We start from the raw sequence: 12,675 nt of genomic DNA, 5'->3' as shown, positions 1-12,675 counted from the left end.
TAAACATTAGCCATACATTTACATTGCAGAGTAGCAATGGAAAGGCAGCCAGATGAGACATTTTGAATGTGGTGCTTTACTGGTCTGGCGAATTAAACATTCAAAATCCAGGGCAAATAGCAGTGAAGACAGTGGACACTCTGCCCATGTGCCATTGCCTCAACCAAAAGATTGCAAGAGTTGACTATTTAAGGCTATTCTTGGTGTGAGACCCACATAATTAGCTAGGACCATGTCTCTGTATTTAGGTCCAAAACCATATAAGACCAGTTTCAAGAATGACTCGGTAGAACACTTTCTCTGCATCCAGTGAAAGCAGGATAGATGTGGTCTTCTGTATATCAATGTATTCAACCAAGAGGACCACTCTTCATATGAAATCACATGACTGCCTATTTTGAGCAAAGCCACAGTAGTCAGAATGACCAAGCATCATTAATAAGCCATTCAATTGTGAGGTTAGGATTTTTGTATACTGCTTCACACCCAAATTGGGAAGTGTGATAGGTCTGTTTGACACGCAGTATCACACATTCTTCCCTGGTTTGGGGATCACTTTCATAATAGCCTTCCCTGCTGGTCTTTTGACCCTCTTGTTTTCAACTAAGTGAATAAACAATCTGGGCAATTTGAGTATTAATTTGTTGGTTTGCGTGTTGTAGAATACTCCTGTGAACCATGTGAGTCTGGTATTTTATTATTTCTAGCCACAGTTACCTCCCCTTCTGAATATTTCCCAGGTTTTAGACTTGATCCGGAAACTTTTCAGCAGTATCTCTGTGCACCAGTAGGTGACACCATGCGGCTCTAAACTGAAGCCATTCTGCTTCAGAAATGACGTGCGGAGCCTATTTAGGTGCCACTCTAGTGTGCTCATGTCAGTTCCTTTCTTACCATGCCATCAAACGCAGATCTAGAGCTCCCTCTCATTTTTTGTAGACTCCTGTTACCTCTTCAAACTGTAAGATAGCATAAACAGGAAATATCACCGCCAAGAAAAGAGGTTTTAAACCTTGCAGGGACTGTCACAAACAATTGTTTGCGACAACCCCTCATCAGTGTTGCCTGCGGTGCCTGGAGTGGAGTCAGAACTCCGAGGCCTGCAGTGATTGCGTATCGATGAATCCACACGCCTGACTCAATTCTTACATCCAGTTGCAGAGTCAAGAACAACCACGTCTCGAAGCTCACCTGGACCGACCCATACAGAGTCCATTTTACCATCTCAGGATCTACCAACACTAGCACCAAGCCCCCAGCTCCATGTTCAGAAAGTGGAAAAATATATCAGAACAGTGGAACAATGCTCTCATCTCCCAACTCCCAGACACAACATACAACCCAGAACAGGCTGCAAAGAATTTTTCCCAGTGGATCTCAGAATGCTCCACCACAATCATCACCGCTAAGCCAGCCAAACCCAAAGTACCTGCCAGAAGAGCCAGCTGGTTTACTGCAGAGCTGAAATCCACCAAACACAACTGCTGGCAACTAGAAAGGAAGTGACGTACTGGCAAAAAAAACAAAAGACCACACCACCTTCAAGACAGCACTCAACCGGTACCACTGCCTCCTGAAAGAAGCAAAGAAGAACACTGAGATTGCATAGAAGCCTGCACAAACCACAGCAAGGAATACATTGCCATTTTGAAGAAGAAATTCTCCAACCTTGCAGCCACCAGGAATGACATCACCCCCTCCCAAGAATTGTGTCACACCATTTACGAGAATTTCAAATCCCAACACCCTGCCACCAACTGCATCAGCCTGCTCACACCCAGAAACACAAACCCTGAACACGTGATCACCCATTGGGACCCTTTCACAACTCGTCTCAATCTCCATCAGGAACTCCGTACTCTCCGAAGCACGCACTGACCCTTGTCCGCACCTGAGTGCCTCCATCACCACATCCTCCTTCCATGAGGCCTAGAAACATGCTAAAGTGAGTCCCCTCCTGAAGAAACCAGCTACTTACCCAGCAGAACCAAAGAACTACCGCCCATCTCCCTGCTCCTCTTTCAGGCAAAGGTTCTCGAAAAAGCAATGAACCAGCAACTCACAAAACACCTGGAACACCACAACCTCCTGGACCCCTCTCTATCCAGATTCCAAGCCAACCACAGCACAGAGACAATGCTGATCATATCCACCTATGACATAAGGGCCCTCCTGGACCACGATGCATTCCTCATCCTCCTGGACCTCTCAGTGACCTTCGACACCATCTCCCACCCCATCTTGAACTCAACATCATCTCCTGTGTTGACGACACCCAGCTCAGAAGACTCCTCCACCACCAGAGCCAGCTTTCACAGATGTAAAATGAATATTGCGAACTGGATAAAGGACAGCTGTCTCAAGCTCAACACGGACAAGACAGAAGTCCTCATCTTTGGGAACAAGACTTCACCATGAAATGGCGCTTGATGGTCTGCTGAACTCAGCCTTTCCCCACCCCAACAGGCCACACTCGCAACCTCAGCATCATCTATTTGGGCACCAAGTTATCTATGCAGAAACAGGTAAAAGCAGAATCATCTGCCTGCTTCCTCACCCTACGTATGCTCTGTTAAAGTTTCAGGTGGCTCCCAGTCAATACCAGAAGGACGTCACTCAGGCCCTCATCACCAGCAGGCTGGGTAACAGGAGCACTCTACATGGTAATCACTGCACACCTCCGGAAGACACTACAGACAATACAAAACTCAGCGACAAGACTCACTCTCGACCTCCCCAGAGGGACTAGTCTCACTCTCGACCTCAGGATGCTACACTGGTTCCTGATCCAGAAGAGATGCTAATTGAAGATGTTGACACATTCAAAGCCCGGCAAAACAATGTACCAGCATACATCAACAAACAAATTACCTTCCACCAACCATCCAGACACCTGCAATCCTCCTCCCTCTTCCTCCCAGACACCTCCCAGATCTGCAGAGCCAATACGGAGGACACTCCTTTCTCACCTGGTGTCCAAAGTCTAGAAACGATCTGTCCCTGCACCTCAAGACCACCTCATCACTCCAGGAATTCGGAAAGGACTTGCGATCTAGCTGTTCAAATGAACAGAGCAGAGTGAAGCACCTAGTAACTTCAGTGCCTCGAGACCCTCACAGGTGATTTGCTGAGCTTTATGAATCCTGAGTGATTGATTGATTGATTGATTGATTGATTGATCCAGGTCCAGAAGTCGCAGGAATCATTTTAGGGGTCAGTTTTCATCTCGATCAAAGTTGTCAAGTAAGACAAAGAAAAAAAAAACAAGAAAATTAGGCAGGGCCCGGCCCCTTTCAGCCGCTCTTACTCTCTTGAGATCGCGTTGGGGAAGCTCTATACTTTTTGATCTCTCTCAGGAAGTCAGTCTACATCGGAACCCATCAAGCAGCTTGTTCCAGCACAACCAGAGTTTCTGGTGCCATCCTCCATGCCAAAACACATTGAAGAGTTCCATGAGGCCATTCTCTGACTCTTTGGATCCCTGCCAACTCCCTCTGGTGTGGCTTCATGGAGCAGAGAGGCCCCTCTAGCTGCAATACTGCTGGCAGGTTCACTGTTGGTGACAGTTGGACCCTCAGAGCACACCACATGGCTGCTTCCAGCTCCAGTTTTGACTCTACCTCCGGCGCCAAGGTCCACAATGGTTCTCAGAAACTGAACGCCAGTGTCTACTTTACCAACACCAGAAGACGAGATACCTCTTGTACTCTCTGACTCAGAGTTGCCGCCAGTTTGACCTCGCTGGAAGCCGTGCCCGGCAGCTGATGATGCGCCGTTTCCTCCCCCTGAGCCTTCCTAAAGGAGAACACATACTCTACATTCCTTGTTTGGCACAGATTCAGACAATAATTCTGACGGAGGTGATGAGATTGGCCAGCTGTACCTTGAAGACGATTAGTACAACGAGTTACTAGAGGATGGTGAGCTTGATACCTCCCCTGAGTTGGGGCTCTCCATCTGGTTCTGCCATGAAGGAGAGTGCTTCTTACACCATGGTTATGCGTAGGGCGGCTGAAGTCCTTGACGGAGATTAAGACTAATGTTCTTACAGAAGCCTTCAGCCAGGGCAAATGTCCACTGAGCCCCTCTTTTTAACGAGGCCCTTATGGATGGATGCCTTATTGGGGGCATGGACCAAACCTTGCTCTGGCCCCCCTGTCAACTGCCAAATTGCACAAAGCCACTGCAACAAACTACAGCGAACCTCCTGTTATATTTGGGATTCACTATCAACATGCATGCAGAAATCACACCTGATGTCTTCATAGATGCTCCCCTTCATTGGAGCCGTTCTAGACATGGTTCGGTTTTGTGCCTTTCTCACAGAAAACAGCGCAAAATGTTCAGGCTTTGATTCTGATCTTTTAGCCTTTGTTCTAGATTTCAGTGAGGTCAACTCTGAGGCTGCTGAGTCTGAAGGTCTTCTGCATCTGGCGGGTCAAGCATGCCAAATGGCATATGCAGCTGTTCCGTGGGATCTGGCATCTCAATGGGCCCAACATCGAGGGGACCTCTTGACCATGTTGAGATCTTGGAGGAGACTGCAAAAGATCTACATCGTTGGTTACTGGACCATGATTTGGTCAGCAGCAGATCCCTCTTGCTTCCACATAGGGGTGGGCGGAATTTGCGTAATCGCGTTACGCAAATCTCCGCGAAACGGTAAAAAATCTCCGCGAACACGCAGAAATTCCGCGAACACGCGGAATTGCTTGTTCGCGATGCTTTTTTCCTGTTCACAATCGCTGTTTGCGTGCTCGGGGAGAAATATCTCACGAACACGCATTTTGAGAACGCGAACAAGCAAAAAGTTCACGAAGTCGCGGAAAGCGGCATTTTGGGCAATTTCGTGTTCTCCGCGGAACGCGAAATTACCCAAATTCCGCAAATTCCGCGAACGGAACGGAATTTGCCGCTCAGGCCTACTTCCACACCCAAAGATGACAGTGGGGACTGATGCATCATTTCTGGGCCGGGGTGGCCATCTGAGAGAGGAAGATTTTAGCGGCCTCTGTTCTCCAGCAGAGTCTTGACTCCATATCAGTCTTCTGTAGCTAAGGGCCATCCAGTTGACGTTGAACGCCTTTCTTCAATCCATCAAGGGGAGGCTGGTACAATTGCTCACAGACAGCACCATGGCGTACTGCAACAATCAGGGTGTAATGGGGTCACTGACCCTGTGGCAGGAGGCCCTGCGCTTTTGGAAGTGGTTGAACCACCAGTGATTTTTTACTGGTGTTGAACCTCCTGTTTGGACCCCAATACAGCACTGAACCTTTACATAGATCATACCAAAGAACATTGGATGGACAATCTGATCTTTGTGGCATTCTCTGGAGTGAAGAAAGGCCAGGTTGTGCAGAGGAGAGCCATCTCTTGCTGGATTGTGCTCTTGCATTAAGATCTGCTACACGTTGGCTAAAAAACAGACTCTGGAAGGACTGTGTGCTTATTCTGCCAGGGCCAAAGCTGCTACTACTGCATTGCCACATGGAGTCACTATACTGGACATTTGCCAAATGGCAAGATGGGTGTATCTCCATACGTTCCTGAAACACTATTGTCTGGACAGTCAGGTTCCCTGAGAGGGGCAGTTTTCCAGCTCGGTCCTGCAAGACATTTTATTTTGCGTTCAGCCACACACCCAACTCCAAAGAGGTACTGCTTTACTATCTATTCAAAAGATGAGGAATCTGCTACAAGAAGTCTCTATCAAAAGAACAAGGTACATGCCTTCATTAATGCTCTTTCTGGTAGCAACTTTATCTAGCTGCAGATTCCTCACAAATCCTCCCATCCTTCCCTTTCTGTAACTGGCCTCTGTCCATTAATAAGATCCCAAGTCTCGGAATCTGCACCCAGGTCACACCAATTTGCTTTTGTGGCTCTGTGCCTGGGGGTGTGGACATCATCAAAATTAGTTGACAGCAGCGAGCAGAAGTGATACCTATATAGGCTACCGCAAGGCATTTCTGGGGCAGAAAGACGTCCCTGCAGAGCCACACAATGCCACCTACCAGCACGTAGAGGTACTGTGAAACGTTTCTTGATCCAGTCTGACACCTGAGAAATAGTCAAAGTGTGAGGAATCTGCTGGTATATAGAGTCTCTACCAGAAATAGCATTACAGAAGGTAAGTAACTTGTTCTTCAGGAACTTTATTGCAGGTCTCACTTCCTCCTCCCCAGTGGGTGCCTCAAATTCATCCTTGTGCTCCCATATGAGCCTTGAAGTACTGGATTTTTCGGAACCCAGCGGTGCCAGGGGACACACCCAAAGACTTCGAGTTCTTCCTGTTTCAGACTACAGAAACACAGAGTCTTCTAGGTGAAGTCAAAGATCGAATTTATTGGCTGCAGCCAGTAACAGATATCCTAAAAGTACAACACGGTGTATATTCTCAGGAGACTGCTCACACCTACAAAGCCGGCCTTCTCTTTTATACAAAATATTATGCTTCAGGCAGACATTCCTTATTTTACAGTAAACCATTCACATATTTTCACTACAAAGAAAAAGCAAAGTCATGATGACAAGCCCATTGTCCAGCCCTTAATCAATTACCCGGCAAGGCTTATTGCTTCCATCAGATATCGACAGACCCTCAATAAAAACGGGCACCTCCTCCTCGTAAAGCAAGTCATAAAGAAGGGAACAGGGACAGGTGTGTAAAAGATTAACCATGGTTTGTGTGTGATCAAAGGTTTTACGATATGCTGGGCCTTGATACTAATCTCGCTCGACCACTGGGAAAGGAACTGGCCGAACAGGTTTGGCTTCGTGCAGTGGAGTCAGCTTGCCCAGGTCACCGAAGAGTCAATGAAGGTGTGCGTGTCCTGCAGACCCATGCTTGGCTTTAGTTCTGGGCCTATGTGAGGGCAATCACAAAATGGCTGTCGTTCTAAAATGGAACCCGAGGGATCAGAACGGAAACTATGATTTCAGGGTAATTTCTTCACCCGAACATGGCGAAAAATGCTTGTGCATAGTATCCTAATCATTTGCGGTCTGCTGATAACAAAATCGTCATGATACGACAATGTTTATAACACGGGTCCAGAATTTAAAGTACCACAGACCCTCCTTTTGCCCTTACATAGGCAATTAACCTATACTCACGTTAGTCTGAGTCTAGGTCTGAGTCCAAGTCTATATTCATAAAGTCGTTGAGATGTTGCTGTAGCATCATCCTATTACTTAGCTCGTCCCTTGATACAGGTTTCCTTACACACAATGTAGCACAGAGGCCACATATTGCAGGAGCACACTGTACACACAGACAGAACAGGAAAAGAATGGCTAAGATCATCCCAATGAATATCAGAATTTTCCATCCCCAGGTGGATATCAGTTCCCAGAACCACCCCATCAATGACCAATCTCCTTTATCCACGTGAATAGTTTCGGAGATCTTATGCAATTTGGAAATGGCCTGGTAAACTGTCGGAGCATTATCTGGAATGAAAACACAGCAACTTGATTGGATCACTGTACATACCCCACCTCGGTCTGCAAGTATGACGTCTAATGCGACCCTGTTCTGAAGAGTCATAAGGCGATCCGACTGGAGCTCAGCAGTCAAATTACTAAGGGCACCGGCGGTTTCAACTACCGTCGATTCAACCACCCTTGTCAATTGCCTTATGTTCCTGCTGTTAACAATAGGACCCCAAAACGGCAGAGAACCCTTCACGAAATCTCCAAGCTCTTGTCCTGCAGTGTCATCTTGACTGATGACACCTCTAACTATCCTTGTCTTATGGTAATCTGCCGCGGCCGTGTAGGTGGGAGGCAACAGGAACGAAACAAAACATGTGCCCGAGAAGTCAGGGGGAAACCATGTATAGGCTCTATTATGGCAGATGAAATAGGTACCCTTAGCTGCTAAGAACGAAGGGGAAGTCTGAGACGTAAAGACATATGTTTCAGTACAGACACTTTTCCCTAACTGAGCTCTGGGATTCTTGCCATTACCTTGCAGACATAGGTGACCCTGATGGGGTACAACCCAAATCGGGGAGGATCCCCTTTCTCGCTGGTTCTCACTCAGAGCAGCTCCATATCCTGTTATGTTCCATCCAATATATGCTAGTGTCTCATCTCTCAGGATAGTCTCATAGGAAATGTCTTCCTTAATCATATCTACTATACCCTTAACTAGAGCACTATTCTTAGCATTATCTTTCACAGAACGTAGGGGGTTGGCTTCATGAGCGTATATGAATATCGTTCTATATGCCCACACAGAACCATTATGGCTGAAAGGTAGGACTAGATAAGGGATACCTTTATCAGTAGTATGAGGCATAAGACCACACACCCAACAGTTAGTTGTGTTAACTAACAATTGGTGTTGGTGTAGAAGCTGAATGAATGAATTATTGACGAATTCTAATCTTCTAGCAGATTCGTGTTCAGGCAGAGGGTGAAAAGAATGCGAGGAAACAGTAGAAGGAGGTATGGGCTGTGCAGTGGGTGCAAACGTCACTTGAAAAGAGAATGAAACATATCCTATTAAAAACGTCATTATACTAAGCAACATGAAAATACATATCATCAAAAATCGTTTCTTTGTCATCATTGTACACATTCTGGCTTTAAAGTTCATCTGTTTGGCAGGTCTCTCATTCTCCAAAAACTCCATCCTCTCTAATTGCTGCTCGTGGTGGTAGGGTGTTCTATGCTAAGGAATGCTTCTGTCAGTCCAGGGCAACTCCCTTAGACCGACCAGAACTGTCGACCTAACGTCTTCAGCTGCACTCCAAAGACTTGGGCAACCACGACCCTGCAGCTGAACCCGGATGGCGGTTCGAAAAAACACAAAAATAAGCAAGTTTCTCAGATGAGAGAGCTGCACTTTCAAAAATAGAAAAGAAAAAAAGAATTTTATTTGTCCATAGTTCTCGACCTCAAATTATAGCGACTCTCTCCCGGTACTGTCTGGTCTTGGAACAAGAGTTCAGGCTCTGTAGTGTCTAATCGAATTGACAGTGGCACAGCTTCTTGCAGAATGTCGTCACCTTCTTTCTCAGAAATTGTTCCTTTTACATGTGCATTGCTAAAAGGCAGAAAACGAGGCACAGTCTCAGTTTCGGAGTCAGTGATTCCCTCTTGGACCCACCGGTCGTATGGTAGAGGCAAAGGGACCCTCTTGCAGTGTATGCCGTGAATCCAGTTCTTTTTCCCTTTTACTCGAACAGCTGACCTCGTTGAAAGAAGGACGAGGTGGGGGCCAGTCCAACGGGGCTCATCATTTTTTGTCCTCTTGAAGTTTTTGACCAGCACCCATGATCCAGGATTTATAGGATGTCCTGGAGCTTCAGAGACCTGAGGCAGAGTATCATGCACCTGTTGGTGTAAAACACGCAATTTAGCCGTCAATTCAGACAGATAATCAAGTAATACGGGGTGTTCGTTCTCACTGAATTTTGTCGGCCTTGGCACTCCCCATATGTTGGCCGGGCGGCCGAACACAATTTCATAAGGACTAAGTCCCACTCGCGAATGCACAGTCATTCTTGTTGATAGGAGTGCTAAAGGCAGGGCGTCAGGCCATTTAAGACCAGAGCTCGCTTGAATCTTGGCCAGCTTCAATTTTAACGTGCCATTATAGCACTCTACTAGTCCAGCTGATTGGGGGTGATTTGCAGCGTGAAATTTCTGCTGAATACCTAGCCCTTCACATACTTTCTTCATCACACGACCCACAAATTCACTCCCATTATCACTCCAGACCATTCTCGGCATTCTAAATCTGGGGAAGAATTCTTTGACAAGGGCTTTAGCTGTGGATAAGGCAGTGTTGTCTTTTAAGGGATATGCTTCTACCCATCTTGAAAAGGCACAAACAACAACGAGTACGTATTTCAAATTGTTGCACCTTTTCATGTGGATGAAATCTAGCTGCAAAACCTCGAACGGATACGTTGGAGGCGCGAAATGACCAGCTGGAGTTGGGATTCCCCTACCAGGATTGTATTTCAGACACACCATGCAATTTTTGACCACATTCTCTGCACATTTAGGAATTCCAGCATTTTGCCATACTGGAGCCAACAACTTACAAATCCCTTTCACACTGATATGAGCCATCCCATGTGCCATCGTAACCACTGGAAGTACATACGCATCAGGCAACAACCATCGCTGATGCTCTGATAAGTCAATCCAACAACCATTCGAGTCCAATTTACCCTTGCTTTCTCTCCACATACTCAATTCTTTCTCTGAAGCTTCGGCTTGAAGGGACTTCACACTCTCTATCGTATCTTCACACATTCCAACATCACCAACCCATCTTGCAGGGCCTGCAACATACATTCGATTCTTCACATCCTTTGCTGTTTCTTTAGCGATTTCGTCAGCAAATGCATTACCACGACCAACATCATCGGTAACCTTCTTGTGTGCACTGCATTTCACAATCGCGACTTGTAATGGCAAGGTCAGTGACTCAAGAAGCTCATTCACCAACTGACCATGTTGTATTTTAGTTCCATGTGAAGTCAGGAACCCATGTTCTTTCCACAATCGTCCAAAACTATGAGCCACGCCAAACGCATACTGACTGTCAGTATATATGGTCACTTTCATTCCTTTCGATAACACACACGCTCTCGTAAGTGCAATTAACTCTGCTGCTTGAGCTGAATTATGTGGTATACGTGCAGTTTCAACAATCGTATGCAAAGTCGTGATAGCATATGCTGCAGTCGTATCACCATTCGGAAGCTTGAAGCATGAACCATCCACCCATAAGGTACCATCACACTTTACAAGAGGAGCATCTTTAAGATCTACTCTCCCTTTCGTTTCTTCTTCTGTCCTAAGAAAACAATCATGCTGTTCAACATCATCTGTCTCTACTGAAATCGGCAATAACGTGGCTGGATTCAACGTATTGCACCTCTTTATGTGCACATGACTCGCTAACAGTGTCAACTCGTAACCTGACAGTCAAGCGCTAGTTAAGTGCTGTGTCTTGGTCCTGTTTAACAACGTGTCCACTGCATGTGGAACCATCACAATCAACATGTTATTCATTACTAATCCAGCAGACTGTCGAATAGAAACAGCTGCTGCCGCTGTGGCTCTTAAGCAACTCGGCAATGCTTTAGCTACCGGATCCAAAGTCGACGAAAAATACGCGCATGGACGCTGCTTGTCTCCAAAAGACTGTGTCAGCACTGACAATGCACAACCTTCTTTCTCATGGACATACAGTGTAAAAGGCTTACTGTAGTCGGGGGTACCCAACACAGGAGCTGAACACAATGCATTACGCAATTCGGAAAAACTTTTCTGACAATCTTCAGACCATGGAACGGGATTTGGTGTATCTTTACAGGTTAATGCTACCAAAGGTTTGGCCAGCACAGAGAAATTCGGTATCCACTGCCTACAGTATGATGTAATGCCCAAGAAAGCACGTACTTCTCTCTGTGTTTTTGGCACACTCAATTTTGCAATTGCCTGAATTCTTTCTGGGGTCAGTTTCCTTCCCTCCTTCGATAAGAGATGACCTAAGTAGGTCACTTCTTGTCGACAATATTGCAGTTTTGAAAGAGACACTTTGTGATGCAAATCAGACAAATGATGCAACAACGACAAGGTGGCTTCTTTACAAATTTCTTCAGTATCTGCGGCTATTAGTAAATCATCAACGTACTGAATGAGGGTTGCACTATGAGGTAAAACAATTTCATCAAGCTGCGTTTTTAAAGCCTGACTATATATTGATGGGCTTTCACAGTAACCTTGAGGTGCGCGTTTGAAGCGGAAGCTTCGGCCTCCTAGACTGAAACCAAAAATATCCCTACTCTCCTCGGCAATCGGGATGCTGAAGAAAGCATTCTTCAAGTCAATCACCGAGAACCAAGTAGCGGAAGCTGGAATCATAGTCAATAGGGCAGTGATATCAGGAACAACTGGGAACTGTGGCACAACTATTTTATTGACCTCTCTAAGATCAATCACAAATCTGTAAACAGGTGGCTGAGAAGGGTCAGTACGTTTCAAAACAGGCAGAACAGGACTATTGCAAACATTGCCTCTTGTCTCTTCAATTACATCTTTTTCAATTAAATCATAAATGATCGCTAGCAACGCCTTTTCACCTTCACTAGAGATCTTGTATTGAGGAATGCGTGGCAATTTAACATCGGTTTTCAATGTCACAACATATGGTGGTATTTCCAAAAGATCCACATCATTAGGACCAGTGGCCCAAAGAGTATCAGGAAGAAACGACAATTCGGTTGGGAGTTTATCCTTCGACAAATACATTGGAGAGGTAACTTTCCTACCCAGTGTAAGTTGTACTCCCGAAGGAGAACAATATAATGTCGCATACAATCTTTTCAATAAATCCAATCCCAACAGGTTTTCACCGCAACCTGTCGTCAGGATAAGGGGTGCTTCCAATTCACAAGGTCCAAGAGAAAGGGACATAGGACTAGAGATCGGATTCCTAACCGGGGCGCCAGAAAAACCTACCAAAACATTCATCTTGCCAGACAAAGGTGCGCCAGGGAGTTTTGAGTGCATGATAGAACTCTTTGCAGCACCAGTATCCAACAGAAAAGGTTCTGACACACCTGATGTAGTTACCTTAACATACGGTCCACCTTGATCTACTGGAACTGAAACAACTCCCTCTCTTTGTCTCTGGCTGCC

General features: G+C 45.9%; 1 protein-coding gene across 1 annotated transcript; it reads right to left on the bottom strand.

Moving 5' to 3' along the window:
* Positions 1–7,120: 7,120 nt before the first annotated feature.
* On the bottom strand, positions 7,121–8,608 carry LOC146833092 (endogenous retrovirus group PABLB member 1 Env polyprotein-like). The gene has a single exon (XM_085599888.1). The coding sequence runs from the start codon at positions 8,606–8,608 to the stop codon at positions 7,121–7,123; it is 1,488 nt and encodes a 495-aa protein (XP_085456014.1).
* Between the last annotated feature and the right edge of the window lie 4,067 nt (positions 8,609–12,675).

This window comes from Triturus cristatus, chromosome 4_2, assembly GCF_964204655.1.
Source record: "Triturus cristatus chromosome 4_2, aTriCri1.1, whole genome shotgun sequence".
Classification (NCBI taxonomy): Eukaryota; Metazoa; Chordata; class Amphibia; order Caudata; family Salamandridae; genus Triturus; species Triturus cristatus.
The sequence above is the reverse complement of the archived record's forward strand: the minus strand, read 5'-3'. Positions and strand labels throughout refer to the sequence as shown.